Raw genomic sequence first — 18,357 nt, 5'->3', positions numbered from 1 at the left:
ATTATATGCCTGGCTGATTGCACACGTCCTTTTGTCGATGTTTTTGGGGCTGAAGGAAAGTGTCAGCATTATATTGAAGTGCATGCATATTAAGCTTTTGGGGACGAGGAATCAGCAGCTTGTGTTCTTATTGTGTCTCTGCTATTCATAGTGTGTAGCGCCTAGCTGCAGCCACTGAGGGGTTCTGCACTCCGACTAGTTCCCCACCATCCACCGCGGATGCACCCGACTGCTCCGTGCACTGGTCACCTGGCTACACTCTGAACCCGGGCCCAGGTTCCTGCATGTCCATTTGCCCTTGCACTGCCTCCGGGCTCCCCAGCACTTAGAGGTCTGCATCTGCAACCCTGCAGTCCCTTCTCTCTGCACTTATGAGCCACCCGCTGGCTGCACTTGTGAGTTAACTGCACTTCTCCCCTTCCCCTCTTCCCATGGCACTTCTCCCCTTCCCCTCTTCCCGTGGCACTTCTCCCCTTTCCTCTTCCCCTAGCACTTCTCTCCTTCCCCTCTTCCCGTGGCACTTCTCCCTTTCCCTCTTCCCCTAGCACTTCTCCCCTTCCTCTCTTCCCGTGGCACTTCTACCCTTCCCTCTTCCCCTAGCACCTCTCCCCTTCCTCTCTTCCCGTGGCACTTCTATCCTTCCCTCTTCCCCTAGCACTTCTCCCCTTCCTCTCTTCCCGTGGCACTTCTCCCCTTCCCCTCTTCCCCTAGCACTTCTCCCCTCTCTTTCTTCCCCTACACTTGCGCGATCTGAATGACACAAGGCCTAGTAAGATCGTTGTTTTGTCCTTCCTTTGTTTCCCCCTTCCCCGTCTTGTCGCGCCTAGAAACACGTGTGTACAGGCGCATTATAAATGCCAGATCACATCATATCACCAAAGCCCCAGAGTCTCTCGTAAGTGCCTACTCAGGATAGCTATGGAAGGCTGTTTGCCCTTGTGCCCTGGGCTACCGTCCACTAGTGGAGAATCAGCGTCCTATCAGAGGGGGGCACTAGGGGTTCTCTGGAACTAATGACCTCCTGTGACATTGGGAATAAAGACAGTAGAGAGACTAAGCACCCGCCCTTCCAAGGAAATCTCAAAGAAAAGAGACTCCTGCTCGATCAGGTGATGCGCCCATGTAGCAGCGACCAGGACGACTGTTTTGAGAGACGCCCACTTCAGGGTGTGGCTCACAATTCCCACCAGATGGAGATCTGGCACGTGAAGGGCTGTGCCCAAAGCCCCTAGCTCTGAGGGCACCCCGCCCCTCTCCGCACCGCCTCCCTGCAAGTTTCCCAGTTCTGTGTGTGACACCTAGAGCCAGTCCTGGGTTTTGATTCCAGGTGCGTTTGGAACTTGTAGTTTTGTTTCTCCTATTGCAAGGGTGGGCCTACAAGTCCCAGCATGCAGTGCAGAAAAAAATAGGACAGTGTCAAACATTCCGCGTGAACAGGGAATCTTGGCAGCTATGCTAACGAAGGTGGAGGTTCTTGGCGAGGATGAAAGGGTGGCAGGGAGAGGAATTGTGGAAGGGTGGTGGGAGAGAAATTGTGGAAGGGTGGCAGGGAGAGGAATTGTGGAAGGATGGAAGGGTGGCAAGGAGAGGAATTGTGGAAGGGTGGAAGGGTGGCAGGGACAGGAATTGTGGAAGGATGGAAGGGTGGCAGGGAGAGGAATTGTGGAAGGGTGGCAGGGAGAGGAATTGTGGAAGGGTGGCGGGAGAGGAATTGTGAAAGGATGGAAGGGTGGCAGGGAGAGGAATTGTGGAAGGGTGGCGGGAGAGGAATTGTGGAAGGGTGGCAGGGAGAGGAATTGTGAAAGGATGGAAGGGTGGCAGGGAGAGGAATTGTGGAAGGATGGAAGGGTGGCAGGGACAGGAATTGTCGAAGGATGGAAGGGTGGCAGGGAGAGGAATTGTGGAAGGGTGGCAGGGACTGGAATTGTGGAAGGATGGAAGGGTGGCAGGGACAGGAATTGTGGAAGGATGGAAGGGTGGCAGGGAGAGGAATTGTGGAAGGGTGGCGGGAGAGGAATTGTGGAAGGGTGGCAGGGAGAGGAATTGTGAAAGGATGGAAGGGTGGCAGGGAGAGGAATTGTGGAAGGATGGAAGGGTGGCAGGGAGAGGAATTGTGGAAGGGTGGCGGGAGAGGAATTGTGGAAGGGTGGCAGGGAGAGGAATTGTGAAAGGATGGAAGGGTGGCAGGGAGAGGAATTGTGGAAGGATGGAAGGGTGGCAGGGACAGGAATTGTCGAAGGATGGAAGGGTGGCAGGGAGAGGAATTGTGGAAGGGTGGCAGGGACTGGAATTGTGGAAGGATGGAAGGGTGGCAGGGACAGGAATTGTGGAAGGATGGAAGGGTGGCAGGGAGAGGAATTGTGGAAGGGTGGCGGGAGAGGAATTGTGGAAGGGTGGCAGGGAGAGGAATTGTGAAAGGATGGAAGGGTGGCAGGGAGAGGAATTGTGGAAGGATGGAAGGGTGGCAGGGACAGGAATTGTCGAAGGATGGAAGGGTGGCAGGGAGAGGAATTGTGGAAGGGTGGCAGGGAGAGGAATTGTGGAAGGATGGAAGGGTGGCAGGGAGAGGAATTGTGGAAGGGTGGAAGGGTGGCAGGGAGAGGAATTGTGGAAGGATGGAAGGGTGGCAGGGAGAGGAATTGTGGAAGGGTGGAAGGGTGGCAGGGAGAGGAATTGTGGAAGGGTGGAGGGAGAGGAATTGTGAAAGGATGGAAGGGTGGCAGGGAGAGGAATTGTGGAAGGGTGGAAGGGTGGCAGGGAGAGGAATTGTGGAAGGGTGGAAGGGTGGCAGGGAGAGGAATTGTGGAAGGGTGGAAGGGTGGAAGGGTGGCAGGGACAGGAATTGTCGAAGGATGGAAGGGTGGCAGGGAGAGGAATTGTGGAAGGGTGGCAGGGAGAGGAATTGTGGAAGGGTGGCGGGAGAGGAATTGTGAAAGGATGGAAGGGTGGCAGGGAGAGGAATTGTGGAAGGGTGGAAGGGTGGCAGGGAGAGGAATTGTGGAAGGATGGAAGGGTGGCAGGGAGAGGAATTGTGGAAGGATGGAAGGGTGGCAGGGAGAGGAATTGTGGAAGGATGGAAGGGTGGCAGGGAGAGGAATTGTGGAAGGGTGGCAGGGAGAGGAATTGTGGAAGGATGGAAGGGTGGCAGGGAGAGGAATTGTGGAAGGGTGGAAGGGTGGCAGGGAGAGGAATTGTGGAAGGATGGAAGGGTGGCAGGGAGAGGAATTGTGGAAGGGTGGCAGGGAGAGGAATTGTGGAAGGATGGAAGGGTGGCAGGGAGAGGAATTGTGGAAGGGTGGAAGGGTGGCAGGGAGAGGAATTGTGGAAGGAGGGAAGGGTGGCAGGGACAGGAATTGTCGAAGGATGGAAGGGTGGCAGGGAGAGGAATTGTGGAAGGGTGGCAGGGAGAGGAATTGTGGAAGGATGGAAGGGTGGCAGGGACAGGAATTGTGGAAGGAGTGAAGGGTGGCAGGGACAGGAATTGTCGAAGGATGGAAGGGGGGCAGGGAGAGGAATTGTGGAAGGGTGGCAGGGAGAGGAATTGTGGAAGGATGGAAGGGAGAGGAATTGTGGAAGGATGGAAGGGTGGCAGGGAGAGGAATTGTGGAAGGATGGAAGGGTGGCAGGGAGAGGAATTGTGGAAGGATGGAAGGGTGGCAGGGAGAGGAATTGTGGAAGGATGGAAGGGTGGCAGGGAGAGGAATTGTGGAAGGATGGAAGGGTGGCAGGGAGAGGAATTGTGGAAGGATGGAAGGGTGGCAGGGAGAGGAATTGTGGAAGGGTGGAAGGGTGGCAGGGAGAGGAATTGTGGAAGGATGGAAGGGTGGCGGGAGAGGAATTGTGGAAGGGTGGAAGGATGGAAGGGTGGCAGGGAGAGGAATTGTGGAAGGATGGAAGGGTGGCAGGGAGAGGAATTGTGGAAGGATGGAAGGGAGAGGAATTGTGGAAGCGTGGCGGGAGAGGAATTGTGAAAGGATGGAAGGGTGGCAGGGAGAGGAATTGTGGAAGCCGGTGGTTGCTCGCACCCTCTCAGGCGGCTTTTTCTAGGGTTGTGTATTGGTGGAGGCCAAGGTGTCCCGCCATCTTGTGTGCATCGGTCTAGGCGCGCACTGCTACTGCTCGAAGCACTGACGGGACAGGTCCGTATGGGACACTTTTCTGGGGCAATATTAGCCATTCTAATTTACTTAGCTCACTCTGCAGCTGTTTGTTTTAAAGATTGCTACCAACCATTTGCATAGTTGCCAACATGACCCATTCCAATTTGTAGGTGCTTATCCAGACATGTTTTTTTTTCCTTTGCATTCTGGGGCATGTAGTTTCACTTTTCTCATTATAAAACTCGGACGACAAGTCCCACAATGCAAAGAAAAAAAACAGGACTGGATAAGCACCAACAGACTGGAATGGGTCATGTTGGCGGCTATGCATTTGACAAAATATTTGCAAAGTAAGTGTGAAAGGATAGCTCAGGAGCAAAACACTTAACTTGGAAAGAGGACAATGTAGAATAGCTGTGGCATTAAGCTTGCTATAAATGAGTGAGTACAAAAATATTGGGCATGTGTGCCAAACTTCTTTTTGCTATCCAAGGCTGTTTTCTGCCCCAGTGCAACCCTGCTTGGGCTCATCTTCAAAGAGGCGAAGTGGTGGGAAGGTGCACGCAGCATGTATGTGGGGGTATGCAGCTGGGGTAGGGCAGGGGGCACAGCGGGTATCGGTGGCACCAGGCAGCCAGGCCACGCCAAGGAACCAGCTTTGTCCCCACTTAGCTACACACCTGTGAATGGTGGCAGTGCATGAAAGACTCCACCGTGGAGCTTTGCTGCCACCTGCTGGACACACAAGGAGCCGCGGCTCAAATGGCTGGAAAAGTGCACTATGCTTTCTCATGGTGAGGGCTTGTGGCACTTTGTCGCCCCCTGGTGTACACATGCAGGTCTGCAAGGTGTCGCCTGGGATAGCTGGGAAGATAAGGCAGGACAGAGGGGACCCAAGGCTACACTGGGGGTGGGGGGAGGGCAACTTTGCGGTAACATCCCGCGATGCCCCGGTCCTCCGCGCCTGGGGAAGTGAGCACATTATTTCCTGACAGATTTATTGATGATTTTCAAAAGCGAGGATTGGGCAGCGTTCCTCCCAGGTCACTCGTTGGGTTTCCATTCTCGGGGTTTACTTCCTGTGTCACTTTCTCACACTTGAGCAATTCCGGTTTGGTCCTGATAGGGACGGAATGACCCAGGACCCGAACCCGTGCCCCTCTTAACATCAGGTAAGCTCCCTTGAGTATGTGTTTCACCCCTCTGTCCCAACAGTCCATTCCTACCATCACTATTCACCACCAGCCACGCCGCTCACCAGCAACACCATGGCCAATACAGCGCAGCAACCTGACCCTCGTCACCATAGACGCCATCAGCACATCATCATCGACCGCTGCACAAAAACGGATGCTCGCCAATGTCGGCTCAGCAATCGCCCATGCGGCTGACATCGCCGACCTCGGCCCCACACATGACTTGGACGCCACCTTCATTACTGAGTCCCTGATGAAGTCTACCTCCAGCCACGTCCTAGACATTCTCATTCCAGGGGCTTCCGGATCCTATAAAGAAACCGTCCAAACAAGAAGGGCGGGTGCCTCGCCATCATTCTCAAGGCATCATGGCCATGCACCCAACTGGACGTTGCCACAATCGGCTCTTTCAAAATCCTCCCCGCCTCTTCCTGCTCCCCCCAACAGACGCAGTCTCCTTCCACATCATCTACAGACCACCCAAGCGCAATACCCCCTTGTTCGGAGACTTCACAGGTTTGGTCACCACTGTGGCTCTCACGCACGCCAAAGTCTTCCCCTGCGACGTGAACATCTCGAACAACCCAGCAAAGAAGTCAGTGAAGGAAGATCGCCACTGCCCGCTGCACACTCTGAACCTCACACAACACGACAACGAGCCGACACACGGGAAAGGAAATATTGTGAGCCTTATCATTGCCACCATGCCCACCTTACATCACAGCTCCCCAATCCCGTTCAACTGGTCGAACCATCTGGTACTTCCCTTTGACATTAGTCTCACCACCTCAGTCAAGCGCACACATCGGAAACCCAGCAAATAAGCCTTTACATCATTGAAGAATTTCCCAGTCGACGCTCTCGCAGACCTCCAGCTCACATGGGCCGCTCGACCTCAGATGAAACAGGACTGCGACTCGCTTTCCAAGACCGCAACACCACCGTCACAACCAACGTCAATTGCCATGCCCCAGTGAAACAAAACACCCTCCAGCCTAAACCTTCCACACCCCGCTAGATGTAACTTCAACAAAAGAACCATCAGAAAACAAGAAACTTGACGACAGTCCTGCACTGCATCAGGCCTCATGGAACGGGTGTCTGATCACACTGGCCATTGATAACTTGTACCAAAACACCAAAGCCAAGACTAACAAGAAAGAACCTCTGGAACCTCCTACCCATCAACACCAGACCCATACCCTCACTTCTACCTTTCAGGAAAGACCTCAGACCCCCCTTTTCAAGGAATGGCTCCTCCCTAATACCTAGGTCATCAAACACTCTCCACAATACCTGAGACGGTGTTATCTGCTTCCCAGTGTTTGTTCCTCTAGTTGATTGAGGATCCCTTGCTGCCTAATTTTCTGCCATCCTCCTACCCTGTTATTAGCACCCTGCTACTCTTTAGCTCTGCTCTGCTCTCCTCATGATATGATATGATATTTTATTTATATCGCACTCATACACAAGTGTTTCAAGGCGCAACAAGGACAAAACAACGATCTTACTAGGCCCAGTGACATAGAGAATGTGCAAGTGCAGGAAGCTTGCACTGGTGCTGCACGTTGTAGATCTGGGAAGGAAGCCATAATCGATGCAACACATGCTACGAATGGAGCGGGCCCTGCATGCTAAAGGCAGGGAATGGAAGCGTACAGTGTGCTGTATATTCAGTGCACTTTCTGGGTATGTGAAGGAAGCTTGCACTGGTGCTGCACGTCGTAGATCTGGGAAGGAAACCATAATTGATGCAGCGCATGCTACAAATGGAGTGGGCCCTGCATGCTAAAGGCAGGGAATGGAAGTGTACAGTGTGCTGCATATTCAGTGCCCTTTTTGCGTATGCGAAGGAAGCTTGCACTGGTGCTGCACGTCGTAGATCTGGGAAGGAAACCATAATTGATGCAGCGCATGCCACGAATGGAGCGGGCCCTGCATGCTAAAGGCAGGGAATGGAAGTGTACAGTGTGCTGCATATTCAGTGCCCTTTCTGCGTATACGAAGGAAGCTTGCACTGGTGCTGCACGTTGTAGATCTGGGAAGGAAGCCATAATCGATGCAGCGCATGCTACGAATGGAGCGGGCCCTGCATGCTAAAGGCAGGGAATGGAAGTGTACAGTGTGCTGCATATTCAGTGCCCTTTCTGCGTATACGAAGGAAGCTTGCACTGGTGCTGCACGTTGTAGATCTGGGAAGGAAGCCATAATCGATGCAGCGCATGCTACGAATGGAGCGGGCCCTGCATGCTAAAGGCAGGGAATGGAAGTGTACAGTGTGCTGCATATTCAGTGCCCTTTCTGCGTATGCGAAGGAAGCTTGCACTGGTGCTGCACGTCGTAGATCTGGGAAGGAAGCCATAATTGATGCAGCGCATGCTACGAATGGAGTGTGCCCTGCATGCTAAAGGCAGGGAATGGAAGCATACAGTGTGCTGCATATTCAGTGCACTTTCTGGGTATGTGAAGGAAGCTTGCACTGGTGCTGCACGTCGTAGATCTGGGAAGGAAGCCATAATCGATGCAGCGCATGCTACGAATGGAGCGGGCCCTACATGCTAAAGGCAGGGAATGGAAGTGTACAGTGTGCTGCATATTCAGTTCCCTTTCTGCGTATGCGAAGGAAGCTTGCACTGGTGCTGCACGTTGTAGATCTGGGAAGGAAGCCATAATCGATGCAGCGCATGCTACGAATGGAGCGGGCCCTGCATGCTAAAGGCAGGGAATGGAAGTGTACAGAGTGCTGTATATTCAATGCACTTTCTGGGTATGTGAAGGAAGCTTGCACTGGTGCTGCACGTCGTAGATCTGGGAAGGAAGCCATAATCGATGCAGCGCATGCTAGGAATGGGGCGGGCACTGCATGTTCAAGGCGGGAAATGGAAGTGTACAGTGTGCTGCACATTCAGTGCCCTTTCTGCGTCTGTGAAGGAAGCTTGCACTGGTGCTGCACGTCGTAGATCTGGGAAGGAAGCCATAATTGATGCAGCGCATGCTACGAATGGAGCGTGCCCTGCATGATAAAGGCAGGGAATGGAAGCATACAGTGTGCTGCATATTCAGTGCACTTTCTGGGTATGTGAAGGAAGCTTGCACTGGTGCTGCACGTTGTAGATCTGGGAAGGAAGCCATAATCGATGCAGCGCATGCTACGAATGGAGCGGGCCCTGCATGCTAAAGGCAGGGAATGGAAGTGTACAGTGTGCTGCATATTCAGTGCCCTTTCTGCATATGCGAAGGAAGCTTGCACTGGTGCTGCACGTTGTAGATCTGGGAAGGAAGCCATAATCGATGCAGTGCATGCTACAAATGGAGTGGGCCCTGCATGCTAAAGGCAGGGAATGGAAGCGTACAGAGTGCTGTATATTCAATGCACTTTCTGGGTATGTGAAGGAAGCTTGCACTGGTGCTGCACGTCGTAGATCTGGGAAGGAAGCCATAATCGATGCAGCGCATGCTAGGAATGGGGCGGGCACTGCATGTTCAAGGCGGGGAATGGAAGTGTACAGTGTGCTGCATATTCAGTGCCCTTTCTGCGTCTGTGAAGGAAGCTTGCACTGGTGCTGCACGTCATAGATCTGGGAAGGAAGCCATAATCGATGCAGCGCATGCTAGGAATGGGGCGGGCACTGCATGTTCAAGGCGGGGAATGGAAGTGTACAGTGTGCTGCATATTCAGTGCCCTTTCTGCGTATGCGAAGGAAGCTTGCACTGGTGCTGCACGTCGTAGATCTGGGAAGGAAGCCATAATTGATGCAGCGCATGCTACGAATGGAGCGTGCCCTGCATGCTAAAGGCAGGGAATGGAAGTGTACAGTGTGCTGCATATTCAGTGCCCTTTCTGCGTATGCGAAGGAAGCTTGCACTGGTGCTGCACGTTGTAGATCTGGGAAGGAAGCCATAATCGATGCAGCGCATGCTACGAATGGAGCGGGCCCTGCATGCTAAAGGCAGGGAATGGAAGCGTACAGAGTGCTCTATATTCAATGCACTTTCTGGGTATGTGAAGGAAGCTTGCACTGGTGCTGCACGTCGTAGATCTGGGAAGGAAGCCATAATCGATGCAGCGCATGCTAGGAATCGGGCGGGCACTGCATGTTCAAGGCGGGGAATGGAAGTGTACAGTGTGCTGCATATTCAGTGCCCTTTCTGCGTATGCGAAGGAAGCTTGCACTGGTGCTGCACATCGTAGATCTGGGAAGGAAGCCATAATTGATGCAGCGCATGCTACGAATGGAGCGTGCCCTGCATGCTAAAGGCAGGGAATGGAAGCATACAGTGTGCTGCATATTCAGTGCACTTTCTGGGTATGTGAAGGAAGCTTGCACTGGTGCTGCACGTCGTAGATCTGGGAAGGAAGCCATAATCGATGCAGCGCATGCTACAAATGGAGCGGGCCCTGCATGCTAAAGGCAGGGAATGGAAATGTACAGTGTGCTGCATATTCAGTGCCCTTTCTGCGTATGCGAAGGAAGCTTGCACTGGTGCTGCACGTTGTAGATCTGAGAAGGAAGCCATAATCGATGCAGCGCATGCTACGAATGGAGCGGGCCCTGCATGCTAAAGGCAGGGAATGGAAGCGTACAGAGTGCTGTATATTCAATGCACTTTCTGGGTATGTGAAGGAAGCTTGCGCTGGTGCTGCACGTCGTAGATCTGGGAAGGAAGCCATAATCGATGCAGCGCATGCTAGGAATGGGGCGGGCACTGCATGTTCAAGGCGGGGAATGGAAGTGTACAGTGTGCTGCATATTCAGTGCCCTTTCTGCATCTGTGAAGGAAGCTTGCACTGGTGCTGCACGTCGTAGATCTGGGAAGGAAGCCATAATCGATGCAACACATGCTACGAATGGAGCGTGCCCTGCATGCTAAAGGCAGGGAATGGAAGCATACAGTGTGCTGCATATTCAGTGCACTTTCTGGGTATGCGAAGGAAGCTTGCACTGGTGCTGCACGTCGTAGATCTGGGAAGGAAGCCATAATCGATGCAGCGCATGCTAGGAATGGGGCGGGCACTGCATGTTCAAGGCGGGGAATGGAAGTGTACAGTGTGCTGCATATTCAGTGCCCTTTCTGCGTCTGTGAAGGAAGCTTGCACTGGTGCTGCACGTCGTAGATCTGGGAAGGAAGCCATAATCGATGCAGCGCATGCTAGGAATGGGGCGGGCACTGCATGTTCAAGGCCGGGAATGGAAGTGTACAGTGTGCTGCATATTCAGTGTACTTCCTGCGTCTTTGAAGGAAGCTTGCACTGCACTGCTGCACACTAGGAATCAGCTTGTCTGTACAACATGCCTAAAGGGAACACCAGAGTAAAGGGAACACTGGAGAACAGGCAAAATGATTGTTAAATGCTATTAGTACCCAGCGGGGGCGTAGCTTAGGCCTCCCAGCCAATGAGGAGAGTCAGAGCGGGGGCATTACATTACGGTAATCCCACCGCTCCGAGCCTCCTCATTGCTGGAGGCCGCATCTTCCCCGCCGGGTGACCAGGTCGGTGCTCCACCTCGTGCTCCCTTCCCCCCCTTTTCCACAGCTCCCTCCTACCCCATCCCACGTACCTTGTTTTTCATTCTCATGCGCCAGGAACACTACTGAACATGACTCGCCGCCATGGGAAGTGAGACGGGACTATTTAGTCTCTTCTCACCCGATTTTTAAGTTGTGCAACTTAAATAGATATGAATTCCCCGGTCCAACGGGTTGGGGTACTAATAGCCATAAGCCCCTCGCTGGGGGTGCATTACCGGTTCAGGTAATGCCTGGGGTCTACGTTAAGGCCCTTGATTCGCTCAGGCCTGTAACTATGGGCCAGTTTGGGGCTCATTGCTTAAGTGAGACCCACTAACCGAGGGTCCCTTGGTAACACTGAGCCGCCATGTGATGATCTGAAGTAGGGCTCTGAGAATGGCCCCCACTCTATCCGGCAGTGCCTGAAGGCCATTGCAAGTGAGGGGCAATCCATGCAGTGTGCCCAGGCTCTCGCTGGGGTGTGTGCCAGCAAGAGCTGCGCCCCTGGTACTCTGAGAGACCACACTGTCCAATGGTGACATGCATTGAGCTGGAAGCTGTTCTCTGTCCGCGAGGAGCACTGTGGTACGGTCTAGGTTATAGTGGGAGTGGACCAGTGGTTGGCGTCTCCCTCTCTCAGGACCGGTGGGCACCTGGGCAACATGTAACCATTCAGGATGTGCAGAGCCAGTGCTGCAGAGGGTAGACCGCAATGAAATGTTCCCCTCAGCAACAGCAAGTCTGATGCTGCCAGTGGCTGTTTAAGGAACCGGTGGCCTTGAGGGTCTTCAGGCCACTCCTCCATGGCGTAGAGGGGGGGTGGCTGAAGTGGAAGGACATCTCCGATCAGCCAGCCCCCCTGCACAGTACCATCGAAGTACTCAAAAGCCCCCTGGCAGATGAGACAGGGTGAAACATCGGTTCTTGTACTCTGACCCCACTGAACAAACCCAAGCCAATGGCGCTGAAATGGAGGCGCGCGGAGTGTTCACCTCCTCCTTGCTGGGCGTGTCCAGTGGCGGGAGTTAGGGTCATGTGTGGGACTGCCCTTGCCCTCATCCCAGTATGGTCTTTGCGTGTGTCTGTGTGGTGTGGGGGGCTGTCAATCACCCTCCCTTTGGAACTGTGACCTGGCTTGGTAATACACTATTGGCAACTGGCTTTCCCCAAAATGTGATTTTTAGTGAGGACCCCAACATTCTTTTTAAAGTTGTCGGAAACCTTTCAAAAATCATTAGCATCAGCCCAGACGACCTCAGGTAAAATGTCATTTAAATGCCACAATGTTTTGACCACTATTACTGAGCCAATGCACCTTAAAATGCACCATTTGCTAAAACCTTTCTTAGAAGGTACTTGGGGCAGAGTTCCAATCCAAGCTATAAGACCCCCAAATCCCACTCAAAACTGTTTTCAAATCCTGTCCAACTTTGGCCAATGTTGCAAGGACAGGGTTTGAAATGGATCCTTTGTCACACCTGCGCTAAAGATTTATCGAGGCAGAGTTGCAAACTCCATGCAGATGTGGTGGTCCTACTAAGTGAACTTTAAAGTATACCAGTTGCCACAAACATTCCTAAAATAAATTCCTTCTGAGGGACCCAAGAGCCCACGTTATGGGTTCCATAACACAGAGTGACTTAAAATGTACCTTTGCAAGAAATTGATTTAAAATATGCACCCTTTTTGTGTCCTGAAGAGTCAGAATGGCCTATGCGGGTGACTTTTATTCTGGTCTTTGTCCCAGTCCAGCCCTGAAAAACACCCTAATAACAGTATTTACAGCAGGCGGGTCACTCCTGTGCTGGGTTATGGGTCAGTGTCTGCTGTAGGCACAGCACGATTCTCCGAGAGTGACTTGACCCTGGTCCAGATTGTTGTGTTGAGCGGGCGGCTGCCGACTCAGGGTATTTTTGTTTATTTTATTTATTTGCATTTATAAAGCACCTAAGCCCGGTGGCATCAAGGCGCTGTTGTGGACCAGTTACACTGTACATTTTTAGGTGAACAAAGAAAATCCGACAGGCATCAATAACACAGACAAACGGTGGAGCCGGTAGTGGACTCTTAGCTCCTCAGGTCTTAGTTCAGTCGCCAGCAGCAGGATAGGCGAAAGGCCCATTTTTAAGCACTTTCCTGAATGCCCCGTGAGAGTTTTCTGCTCTTAACGTGAGTGGGAGGGAGTTCCAGCGGGATGCCGCCATGACCGGGAAACTGGCACCTCCTGCTCTGGTGCGCTTGACCTTTGGCTGTGCGATGCGGTGTAGGTGGGTGAACCTGGCTGGTCTGGACTGATTAGATCTGATGGTTTTCTGGGCCAGATATTCAGGGGCTGTGTTCAGAAGGCATTTGTGAGTGATGGTGAGGATTTTGAACTTGATCCTTTCCTGGATTGGCAGCCAGTGTACCTCTTTTCTAGCAGCTGAGATGCGGTCTCTCTTGGAAATGTTTAGTGCCGCGCGGAGCCCGTTGTTTTGTATTATCTGCAGTTTGCAGATATTCGTCTTAGATGTTCCCGCAAACAGGGCTTTGCAGTAGTCAGGTCTTGCTCCCGTTGTTGAACGAGCTATGTGGTGAGGCAGCTGGATGGGGTCAAGAATTGTCTAGCTGCGTTTAGTAGTTTGGCCTTGTATCCTGCTGAGGATGCGATTGCATTGACTTGATTAGTGAGAGAGAGAGCGGAATCCAGATGGACTGCCAAGGTTTTCACAGATGCTGCAGCCGGGATCTTAATACTGTTGATCACGAATGCTGAGTATTGGGTGGCAAGTTTATTTAGCGTGACTGGTGACCCTACCACAAGGATCTCTGTCTTGTCGTTGTTTAGGCAGAGATAGTTCTCACCCATCCAGGTTTGAATGGTTGAGTACATTTTGGTTATGGTCAGAGAGCCGTCCTCATAGGATCCCGACAGGGGAGGAGGATTTGGGTGTCGTCTGCATAGTTGGTATAGGCTATGCCAAGCCCATCCAAGAGGTCAAAAAGGGGTTTGGTGAAGATATTGTAGAGGGTGGGGAGACACAAGGCCCTTGTGGGACGCCACAGACGATTGGAGTTGGGGGGGCATTAGACGAGTCTGAGAAGACTCTCATGGATATATTAGTACAATGCGCTTTCAACAAGTAGACACGGAGCAAGTGTCTGGGGACCTCTTTATTAAAGGGTTGCTCGTGCTTGGAGTTACGCACGCCCCCCGCTACGGGCCAGGGTAGACATCATCATGGGATAGGTTAGGGAATATAAGAAAGACATAGAAACAGGGCATTACACAGCTCTTTGTAGAAGGTGTCGCACTTCATTGGCACGTCTCGATGCTCCGTGTGGAGATCCGCGGTTCTTTCACGACTCTCTTGCATTATCCTGCCAGCAGAGTCTGGCCAAGGCCACACAGTCACATACTCATGCATGCCATGACGTTCACATGCTTCAACACCTCTCTTAGGTCTCAACACATCTGGAGAGGGGGGTCATGCAGTGGAGGCTTACATGACTCTAAGGCTTGGTGGGCCTAGCCTGTATTAAGGACATGGCTAGCCGTGACACAGGGGACTTCCAGGCGTGCCACAGCACACTCGGTGCACCCTGCAGTCCTTGCATTCGATGACAGTAACCACTAATATGCCTCAGAAACAGCGGACCGCACGGCTGTATACCCCAGGCACTAACGCTTGCCCAAACCCCTAGCCACTAACTTCTAATCCTAATTGCTAGCAACTAAACTCAACCCTTAACACTGACCCCTTGTCACTAACCATTAACCATAACCCCTAGCATCTAATGACTAACCATAACCCTTTGCCAGTAATTCCTAGCCAATAACTCTTAACGCTTACTTGTATCTGCTAATTCCTAGCCACTAACCCCAACCCCGAGTTACTAACCACTAGCCAGGAACTCCTTATCACTAGCCTCCAATCTATAACTCCTATCCATTAACCTCCTCCCCTAATCACTACTTCATACATCCTCCAGACTAATCAATATATTCCTGCTAATAATGCCTGACCTTGGTACCTTTCTACTAACTCCTAGCCCCAATTCCTATTCCTAACACCTCTAACTCTTAAACCCTAACCCAAGCGTTAAACCCGTACCCTCCGCCAATTAACTCCTATCCACAAACTCCTCCCCTTGAACTATAGCAGCGAAACCAAACCTCTTGGCCTTATCCACGACCCCAATCCCTAACCTTAGCCCCTAACTGTTAACCCTCACCTCTAGTGACTAACCTCTAATCTTAGCCACCACTAGCCATTAACCCTGCTCAAGCACCCCTCCCCCTAAGAGTACTTCTTAACCACTAAACCTAGCTCACCTCGTTCTTCTCAGGTTCTTTGCTTCTCTCTCTTCCCCCCACGTTCTTCACACATCAGCCCTCTAGCCATATGTTTTCTGGCCTGTCCCTTCCTTTCCATCGCCTCTTTTGGTCTATGTCTTTGACTTGTCTCTCACAATGTTCTTATCTTCACTTGCCACTTTCCTGACGTGCCTCCAGCGCTTCACTGAAATCCCTGCCTGGTGGTGGCATCCAGAGGTTTTCGACATTTCGTGGCAGTGCTGCTTCCTAACACTCCCTTCCCTCTTCTTCTCCAGCTGCCGGCCATGATGAACGTCAGGGACAAGAGGCCTTGGCTCCTGTTCTTTCTGCACAACCTTGGTATCCTGCTGGGCTGGACCATCCTCCTCCTGCTCTCGCTCTTCGAGGAGAACATTGCAGTGTGATCGCCGTGGTTGACCTCCAGCGCAATCCAGGACTCTGCCCTACCGTTGACACCCCTTGGAAATCCTGGGGGATTCTGGCAGTCAAGATGTACTCTACAAGGGGACATTGAGTGAGTCCATATGGTCACCTGAAACCCTAGGATTGTACCCCCCCCCCAACATGACACCCCATTAGAAACCAGGTGGGGTTGAGGCCCATCTTGTCTCAAGCTCCCACCCTGTCCCTGTATGAGCTAACTGCAACAAGACTCGGGGACACACCGTGGACACCCCAGATCCAACCTTACATATGATGCACCTTGCACTTTACTGTTTCTGAAATATGACAAAATCTTGGAACACCAACAAATACACCGACGAGCAGCTGCTGGCTCCATTGTGCTGTTGGACACCACGTCGTGGCTGGCGTTACCTCAAGATTCCTTTTCCAAGTGACTCGTCGGTGGGACAGAGGTCATGCCCCTCTGTCCCGGGGGAGCGAGAGGGTGTCGTTCTTCCTTCCAAATATTAGTGCAGTGTCCCAAAGGATGGGATAATTCCAAGCTTCACTGGTCTCACATGAGGCTGCTGCTCCAAGTTTCACTAGTCGAGGCAACACATGGCTGTAACAGGGTTTGACTCCAATCTTCACCGGGCTGCGGGAGGCTGCTGAAGGTGGGACTGACTCCAAGCTTTACTGGTATAGGGGAGGTTTTGGCTGCAAGATTCCCCAGGCTAAAGTCTCTGAAGTGCTTCAGGATATGCGAGAATGAGGTAGACGACAGACTTACACCGAGCTTCCCCAGGCCAGCGCATTGCCCTCATTTATATGATCTGACCAGAATTTGGCATTAATGTTGCGTGAACAATGATATTTTTCCTGTTTGGTACCCTCCTAAATATTATTTCAGTCCAAGGCCTGTTAGGATTCAACTACACAATGCTATAGTGCCAGAGGAGCCACATAAGAACTGTGAAATAGGGGAGCTGTGCCACGGGAGATTGGGGGTAGAGATGGGGTCAAAGCAGAAGAGAGGAAGTCTTGCTTCTGAACCTCACCAGGCTAGAGGGGGCAGAAACGGATCTCAAGGTTAGGGCAACCTGAGGTGGCTTGCCAAGCTAGGGCCGGTTAAAGGTGGCTCGCTTGGCTAGAGAGAGAAGAGGTGGATCTATCTCCAGGATAGGGGAGGTGGAGACGGATATCAAGGCTAGAGGAACTCAAACATAATGAAGCTAGAGGTGAATCTCTAGGCTAGAGGAGGCAGGGGTGGATCTTATCGGTTAGGGAAGACAGAGGGGGCCACCAGGCTAGAGAGAGAAGAGGTGGATCTATATCCAGGATAGGGGGAGCTTGTAAGGACATGCAGGCTAGAGGAACTCAAACATAAGAAGCGAGTGGTGAATCTCTAGGCTAGAGGAGGCAGGGGTGGATCTAGAGGCTAGGGAAGGCAGAGGGGACTCACTAGGCTAGAGAGTAAAGCAGTGGATCTCCATGTTAGGGAGGCAGAGGTGGGTCTACTGGCCAGGGGAGGTGGAGACGGGCATCCAGGCTAGGGAAGGCAGAGGCCGCACTCCAACCTACGGAAGGAAGATGTGGATCTCCAGTGGAAGGACAGTGGAGAAGGACCTCCAGGCCGAGGCAGAGCTCTGGTGTAGAAGCTGTGGCTAGGGGAGGTGAAGATGGATGGGACACACTGTACACTTCTCATAAGGGAGGATAAAGGCAGGCATCGGGTTCCACCAGTCTGGGGGGCTTGAGGATGATCTCCAGGCTAGGGGAGATAGAGTTTCATCTCCAGGCCAGGTACGCAGAGGTATATCCACAGCAAGGAAGCAAAGGAGTTGAACTTTGCGTAGGGGTCGAGGGGTGCCAACACCAATCTTCTTCAGACTTAGTGACAGCAGTGGTGGAATGGCTGTCCTCAAACTTCTGTAGGCATGGAAGGGGTTGAGGTCAAAGTGCTGACCACAAATGTCCTTTTCCATCGGGCTTCAAGGGAACAAAGGAGCGATTAAGTGCCGTGGTCGAGGGGGGTAACATGAAGTAGGGGCATGTGGGGAAGAAGGTGCCCGAGCCGCTGGCATCAAGGGTAACAAGGTGTGTGTAGGAACACCTGGAACCTCAAGAACCTGATGAAAAACAGAGCATCTGAAGACATGCAGAGGCCTCTCAAAGCCAAGATAGCCACGCATATACCCGCAAACACATGAGAGCCATAGAGAGCATGTGCATAAAAGAAGGAATGAAGACACTGATTGCTGAACGGTACCTGGAGATGTGGTACCTGCCAATGTGAAGGGCAGCAGAGCCCTTTAGGCCAAAGCATACCTGATACTGTAATGGAGACACCAGGGTTCCTCATCCATATGGGCTCATGCCCCTTACACTCAGGGGTAACCTATATTCAGTGATAACCATAATATCAGTCCCCCACATCCCAAGACTGAGTGTCGAGGCAGTGGCAAGTACTCGGCCATGGTGGTTGAAGACCAGAACCAGGCTCCTCAAATCCCAGGACTGAACGTAGATGCAGAGGGAAGAACTAGGCCCTTGGGGATGTAGAGGAACACCAGAGTGTTTCGCTTTCATGAGGCAGAGAAAAACCTAAGATGGAGTCATGGAGAATAGAGGCACACTGACATTGCAACATTGCCCTAACCAGTCTCCCCCTACACTCATGAGATGCCAGGAGAATAGAGGCGCTCTGACATTGCAACGTTGTCCTAACCCGTCTCATCCTACACTCATGAGATGCCAGGAGAATACAGGCGCTCTGACGATGCAACATTCCCCTAACCCGTCTCCTACTACACTCATGAGATGCCAGGAGAATAGAGGCGCTCTGACG

At 52.3% G+C, this 18,357-nt stretch overlaps 1 protein-coding gene across 1 annotated transcript in view; it reads left to right on the top strand.

The window, feature by feature from the left end:
• SLC39A4 (solute carrier family 39 member 4) overlaps window positions 1–17,890 on the top strand; it is a 524,681-nt gene extending 506,791 nt beyond the window's left edge. Inside the window, exon 12 of the mRNA XM_069621954.1 lies at window positions 15,401–17,890. Coding sequence (XP_069478055.1) covers window positions 15,401–15,529 — 129 coding nt within the window. The 3' untranslated portion in view covers window positions 15,530–17,890. The remainder of the gene's footprint in view (window positions 1–15,400) is intronic.
• Window positions 17,891–18,357: the final 467 nt, after the last annotated feature.

The sequence above is a fragment of the Ambystoma mexicanum genome, chromosome 5q (genome assembly GCF_040938575.1).
Source record: "Ambystoma mexicanum isolate Mex_15411 chromosome 5q, UKY_AmexF1_1, whole genome shotgun sequence".
NCBI lineage: Eukaryota > Metazoa > Chordata > Amphibia > Caudata > Ambystomatidae > Ambystoma > Ambystoma mexicanum.
The sequence above is the reverse complement of the archived record's forward strand: the minus strand, read 5'-3'. Positions and strand labels throughout refer to the sequence as shown.